The sequence below is a fragment of the Solea solea genome, chromosome 3 (assembly GCF_958295425.1).
Source record: "Solea solea chromosome 3, fSolSol10.1, whole genome shotgun sequence".
NCBI classification, from domain to species: Eukaryota; Metazoa; Chordata; class Actinopteri; order Pleuronectiformes; family Soleidae; genus Solea; species Solea solea.
The window spans coordinates 2,229,379-2,236,848 of record NC_081136.1 but is presented as its reverse complement, the minus strand read 5'-3'; the positions used below and the strand labels follow the sequence as shown (position 1 = coordinate 2,236,848).

Sequence of the window (7,470 nt, the reverse complement as noted above, 5' to 3'; positions counted from 1 at the left end):
TCTGGCTATATGAACAAACGAAAATATACATTTACTTTTTAAAATCATACCACTACAAAAGCTTATCCTACACACCGCAAACTCGCAAATATTGAAAAGTAGTCACTGTCAACAAACTTGATTAGTAATGGATGGTATGGCAGTAATTCAATAAATAATTACAAATTAAGCTTGGATTTGGTTTGACTAAAATTTACATACATACAGTACTAGATATTGCAAATTTTATAAAAAAAAATCTGACATGCCCACATTTTTTTTATTTTGAAATAGCACAGGAAGTTTTTCTTTATTCACACAAAACATGACAAAGGGAAGTTAATTACATCAGATAAAAAAAAATTCAGAGGATGCTGATAAAAAGGTGGAAAAAATTGTGTTTAAATATAATAAAAACGGTATAATAAAATAGAGTACATATTGATATAGATTATAACGTATCGTTCAATGTAGGGTTGGATGAGAGTTAGTGTAAATGTGATGATGTTTTGACTGGCTGGTTTTATTTTGAAAATAATACAGGAAGTTTTGCTTTATTCACACAAAATATGTCAAAGCAGTCTTCACACGAAGTTAATTACAGAGCATGCTGATAAAAAAATGTGGATAAAGAGAGTTCAAAATAAATATAAAACAGTATAATAAAACATATAAATGAAATAGTGTATATACTAATGTAAATGTGGTAAATAAGAGGTTAATAAAATTATAAAAGTCATTCAGGTGTTCATAGGTTCATATTTCCGGTCACTCCTCCCATCAGTGCTCGACTCCTCCCCGTTCAAACAAGTTATATGCCGCTCACTCGAGACACCCTGTAATTTGACCAAACACACCCTCCGCCTGTGACTCACGGAGCTCGGCTCGGCTCGGCTCAGCTCGGCACCGTCCACAGCGGAACAACATGCAGGATGTCGAGCATGGAGACAGCCGCGGAACACGAGCGCATCCTCCGGGAGATAGAGAGCACAGACACCAACTGTATCGGACCGACGCTCCGGTGAGTTAACCCCCGACATAAACACTCGCCGCCACCAGCAGCCCAGCTGCTGCCGCCGCCGCTGCTCCACCGATCCCCCTCTCCCTCCCCCGGGGGGGAAGGCAACTGAACTCTCGGCGTCACTCAGCTGCTAGCCGCGCGGCTAACGCACAGTTAGCTTGCTCCAAACTTTAACGCTTGTGCGTCCATTATCGGACACCCAGCCGGCTAACTTTAGCAAACACTGACGCCGGCGGCTGTTTCGCACACTTGACTACACACGAGTGACGCTTAACCCCGTCGTGTCACACCTACGCTCTTTTTACTGTTATGTTTAGCTTTTTCCCCTGTTAAACTTAATTGTTTTGCAGCAAACTCAGGCTAAGGCTAAGCTAAGGGAGCTAACTGATTGACATTCTGCTCACTGGTGTCAGTGGCTGCTACTGTTTGTTTGTTTGTTTGTGTGTGTGTGTATGGTTAGCATGTGCTAGCGTTTTGTGGTTGACCAGTTTATTTCGTCAATAAAGATATTTAGGAACATTTTAACTGCAGCTGTTCAGCTTCAGCGACGATGTTTTAATTTAGCAGATAGGGAGTGTCAAGTGCAGCAGACTGAACAAACCCTGAATAATAATGAATGACAAACACTGTTTAAACACTGCAGGGGCTCATTTAGCATCGACAACACACGTGATTTAGATTAAGAGTCCTTTAATGTCATTGCATACGCGATACATTGAGCTTCCCCATAACCGCTAAGAGTTCCTTTAATATCCTGACTAATTTGTTCCTAGGGGCATAAAATGTCACCATCCCAAAAACAGCTGTAAAAATATCATGTATTATTATTTTTTCCTCTTTAAACGAGTCAATCTTTTAAAACTACTTCACACTACGCCAGTGTTTTCTATATTGTGTATTTTGAAGAATTATATATTATTTATTTCTTAAACATACATACATTACATGTCATTTTTACATTACATACATCAGCATTTAACTTTAAAAACTGTAAAATATGTAAAAGTAAACTTTATTTGAACAAGTGTTAGGAAACTGATTGACCTCGAGAAAGTAAAGTAAATATAAGCGCTAGTTCTAAGCTTTGTTTACCTTTTTATATCTTCTTGTTGACTTTACTCAGGATTTTAGTTAGATTTAATTTTCAAATTAAATACATTCAACTACGTTTACAAACGGCAAGTTTAATTAAATTTAATGGATCATTAATATATATTTTTGCACAAAAAGAAATCTGGGAGTGCAAAGAACAAGTGTATTTTGGTACCTTAAAATACAATATTTTTCAATGATTAAATCGATATTTTATTCAAGTTTATTTTATCAATTAATCCACTGCAGCAGCAGCAGCAGCCTGGACAAACTGTCTGATGTCAGTGACAACACAGTTCAAATAAAGCCAGGGGTAAATTAATAGTAATAAACCCGCTACAGACAAGCGTGGGTCAGTGTTTGTCATTTATTTTAATGATGATGAGTTGTTTAATTATTTAGAAGGAAATGTCTCTTAAAGGATGAATGGGCGGTCTGTTCTGGTTTCGCAGCTGCAGAGCAGGAGAAGTGAGGAGGTTCTGTTGTTGTTGGTGATGCAGCTGACATTAAACCACAGCTCTGCCTCTTCTGCTGAGAGTTCATGTAACGACATGCAGCGTTTATAAGATTTAAGATTTTGAAATTCCGGCGTTACAGTCACTCAGCTGCAACACATTTCTTAAACTGAACATAAAAGATATTGTAGAGTTTGTAGAACAACCAATGGGAGGCACACTCCCTCTGAACGTCTCTGTTATTGGTCAAAGTCTCAAGAGGAGGTGCAGAAATCCAGTTTGTAAACCACTCACTCTCCCACACCAAACCCCATAGAGAAAATCAGGGATTTTAACATCACAGCACACAGGAGTTGTTGATCCACTGCTGCCTCCATCACTAAGTTCAAACGTCTTATTTTGTAAAATTCGGCGTTTATAATCCTTGGTTGAGAATAACCTCAGTGACACAAAGTGACCACACGAGGCAGCAGTAGACCAGCAGCTCCTGTGTCCCCGCGAGCTAAAATCACTAATTTTCTCTATGGGGTTTGGTGTGGGAGAGTGAGTGGTTTACAGACTTGAGTTTCCTGTTGGAAAAGTCTGTCTAACAGTGAAATAAAGATGTGAACATGTGACGTAGATATCGTAGACTTAGACTCGCATAGATTTTATTACACAAGTCCTTTCGTTGAGTTGCGAAAAACAGTTTTTCCTTGTGTCAATTAACAGTGGAACGTTAGAGAAGAATTGACTTGTTTTTAAAGTGCGTGTTTTCTAGGCCAGTTGCTGTTTCTGATGGGACATTAGTCAGCTGTGTGTGTGTGTGTGTGTGTGTGTGTGTGTGTGTGTGTGTGTTCTTGTTTTCAGACAGCAAAAGCTGATGGTAAATCAGTTATTTCCGTTTGGTCTGATGTGATGTTTCGTCTCCTTCTGCTCTCACACACACTTAAAATACAACAGCACGGTCTATGTTTGGAGCAGCAGCAGCAGCTATATTTAACTGAGAGGAGGCTGAAGAGTCTCGTCAGAGTCAGATGATGAAGGATGAACGTGTCAGAGTGTAAATGATAAAATAATCATCCCTATGTCAGGAGTTCTCCTTGGAAAACACACACTGTAAATTATTTCCAGGATTTCACAGACTTTAACTGTGATAATTCACAATATAACTGTTTATTTCTATTTTTACTGTGAAATATTTTTTATTTAACCTTTATTTAACAAGGTGCATCCACGGCTGCAACTAATGATTATTTTCTCGATCAGTCGAGTCATCGTTTGGTCCAAAAAATGTCAAAGAAATCGGATGATGTTCTCAAATGTCTTGTTGTCTTGTCGAAAAACCAAAGATTATTCAGTTTTAAGGATTTCTTTGTTATATGGAGCAAAGAAACCAGAAAATATTCACATGTAAGAAGCGGAAACAATCTGAAGAATTGCTTTTAATTCCTTAAAAACACTCAATAGTTGACGATTCATTTAGTAATCGATAAATCAAGTAATTGTTTCGGCCCTAGGTACATCGCTCAAGAACCAGAAACTTATCTAAAAGGAACATATGGTGTCATTTTTACTGTAAAACACAGCTCGAATTACAGTTATGAAGCATGGTTGTTGTGAAGATGCAACAAAAACGCTGCTAAACCAACGTAATGTGGCATCATCTTTGCATCAAAATACAGCAAAAATGACAGGAATATAACATCATTATTGTGAATAAACAGAAAAATATAGTGTTTCTATAGAAAAATGATGTCATAGTAAAAATACATGATTATTTTTCTGGCAGTTGTGTTTTAGTTTTCCCAGTAAACGTTTTTATCTCTCATCTATAATCCACCCAATGTTGTTGTGGTCTGCTCATGTTCCACTCTGATAAACCTTGTCCTTTTTTTCACTGTTGGAAAGGCTCATCTTATTAAATTTTAAACAATTAATAATGTGAATTTGTCGACTATACAGTAAAATATCATAGTTATACAGTAAATTACAATTTAAACTAGTGATTTGACAATTATTTTGAAGAATATAGTATGTATACAGTAATACAACAATTATTATGAATATACTGTAAAATAGTGTAGTTATACGGTAAAATACAGTTTAAACTACAGTAATATGACAATTATTGTGAAGAATACAGTAAAATATAGTCATACAGTAAAGTACAATTTAAACTACAGTAATACAACGGATATTGTGAATAATACACAGTAAACTATCGTATTTATACAGTAAATTACAGTTTAAACTACAGTGATTTGACAATTATTGTGAAGAATACAGTAAAATATAGTATTTATTAGACAGGAAATTACTGCTGATGTTACAGAACAGTCTCAGGGTTTATCGGCACATTTTTTTAATTTCTGTCACTTCTAGTCCTTTTTTTCAGAGTTGCAAAGCATTTAAATATTGTATTTACGAAGAAGAGTTTCCTTTGTGCATCCTTCGTCTGAGCAACAATGTCACAGTACGTAAACCTGATGTTACCGTTTTGTTCCTGTAGCATTGAGCGTGTGCTGCAGTGGCAGTAACAGCAGTAACAAGAGTGAGCAGGTCGAGGCGAGCTGAAACATTCCTCCCCTGTACTCAGGGCATAAGTGAGAAGAGCAGGACTGAACACAGCGATGAGTCACCTGTTCTGTGTTTCCATGGCGGCGATAATCCATACGTCAGCAATGCAAACCAATGAGAACTCTAGCTCCTCCCACAGTTTTGAGAAAAAACCTCCCACATCCTATATGAAAATGTGCAGTCTGATTGGGAATGGCGTGCTATGACTTTTCTAAGCGTTTCGAGTAACCATGGCGAGAAAAATCGCAAAAAATGCGGAAAACATTCCACAAACACAGATTTTTATAATGATTGTGTGTGTGTGTGTGGCAGAAAAAATAATGACAAAAATCTCTAAACAAACTCTTCTCCCGCCCACATTTTCCAACCGACACAGACAATTTTTACATAAAAACGCTGCTATGGTTGTCGTCTAACCCTGCATGCTGTTTTCATTTTCATATGACTTGCAGTTTTTCTTAAAATCACCGAAAAGCACGGAGAGTTCTGCACAAATCTCCCATTGACCCCCATGTTAAAACTTTTTTAAGAAACGAACACGGGTGATTTTAAAACTGTCATTTCTCTGTCAATTCACACCCGTTTTTCCACAAATGTAAATGTGGGAGCTCCTAAAAGCCTCCTGACACTCACACACCAAACATTTAATCTGTATCATCAACCGTGCATAACTTTTCACGTGAAAAAACTTGTTTTTTTTGTGTGTGTGCTTCACTTATTTGAGCGATATGAGTTTCCCTGTGATTCCCTTCAGTGATTTACAGCGACTGTTCCTGATTCTAGAATAACTTTATCAGTCATGTGACTCCGTGTTTGTCAAGGACACACACACACCTACACACCTACACACACGCACACACCTCCTGTGTGGCCTCTGTGTGTGTGTGTGTGTGTGTGTGTGTGTCTAAAGAAAGCAGTGGCGTCAGATCTTTGCTCTATTGTACAAGTCGGGCATTTCCTGGTCAACAGGAGGAAGAGGAGGGTGGGGGTTCATGTCCATACACACAGGTGTGTGTGTGTGAGTGTCATAAACACCGACCTTGTCAGGACCAGTAGTCCTCGTGGAGACCAAAACCTGGTCCTGATGAGGCAGAACCTTCATTTCTTAGGAGCTGGTTAAAAGTTTCGGACTAAGATTTGAATCTGTGGTTATAGCTAAGGTTAGGGTTAAGGTTTTGTTTAGTCTGTTTATGTGTGTGTGTGTGTGTGTTTGTGCGCGTGTGCGCTGCTTTTGGAAAAACAGGAAAATCCTCGTCAAACCTTTTGCACACAATTTATTTTCCATGACTTTAAAACTGAGACATTCTGTCTGTACGTGAAAGTACATCTGACTTGTTTTTTTTAACTTAAAAATGGCTCAAATAAATCATTATGTTATGGATAAACTGTTAATCATTATGTATATATGTGTGTTTGTGTATATATATATATGTGTGTGTACATATATACATACATATGTGTGTATATGTATGTACATATATACATACATATATATATATACATATATATATATATACAGTATATATATGAGTATGTATGTATGTATTACATGTAGTCATCTCTGTATATATACTTATTATACTACTTATACGAAGGGTAAACTCTTGAGCAGCTCTCAGCTGTGCAAGTAAACAAACATGTTGGTGAAGAGTATTGCAGCGATGCCCCCTGGTGGACTTATGTGGCACTCGCACCCTTTTCCACAGGCATGGAGCAACATTTCAAAATAAAAGCGTTGTTTTTATTATTAGCGGTCATCAGCAGCAGCAGTTAGTTTGTTCCTCTTTAGTTTTACCCTCCATCATCATCATCATCATCATCAGATTATTAAAGGATCAAAATGACTCTGTGACAAAAACAACTAAGTAGATTATGGAATTACAAGTAGATTTTGGAACTTTAAGTAGGATTTTTAAGTCTTTTTACCTGATCTACAGTTGGACATTGTTGGCTTTGATTCTTGACGTTCATGACTCTTCCTGTGACGACACTCTCTGACCCATCAGTGACCTGCAGTCTGTCGACGAGCAGGAACTAAAACAAACACCAGGTTCTATCTCTGATGGAGAAGAACAGAAACTGACAAATCGAGCGAGAACCGTCTACAGACAAAGAAATGTGTGAAAACCTAAAACCCAGAATGACCTCAGAATTCGTCTCCTTGTCCTCCTCCAGCTCGGTGTACGACGGTCAGGAACATGGCCTCTTCATGGAGAAGCTGGACGTGAGGATCCGCAACCACGACCGGGAGATCGAGAAGATGTGTAACCACCACTTCCAGGGCTTCGTGGACTCCATCACCGAGCTGCTCAAAGTCAGAGGAGAAGCTCAGAAGCTGAAGGTGAGGAGGAGGCGGAGCGGTGG

The 7,470-nt window shown here is 38.1% G+C and overlaps 1 protein-coding gene across 3 annotated transcripts in view; it reads left to right on the top strand.

The window, feature by feature from the left end:
- The first annotated feature begins 797 nt into the window (after positions 1-797).
- The window catches only part of exoc6b (exocyst complex component 6B), a 49,352-nt gene continuing 42,679 nt past the window's right edge, over positions 798-7,470 (top strand). The window contains exons 1-2 of one of the 3 annotated variants that reach the window (XM_058625760.1): positions 798-1,000; positions 7,282-7,447. In XM_058625760.1, coding sequence (XP_058481743.1) covers positions 912-1,000; positions 7,282-7,447 — 255 coding nt within the window. In that variant the 5' untranslated portion in view covers positions 798-911. The remainder of the gene's footprint in view (positions 1,001-7,281; positions 7,448-7,470) is intronic. The other 2 variants (XM_058625758.1, XM_058625759.1) reach the window with 2 other exon arrangements.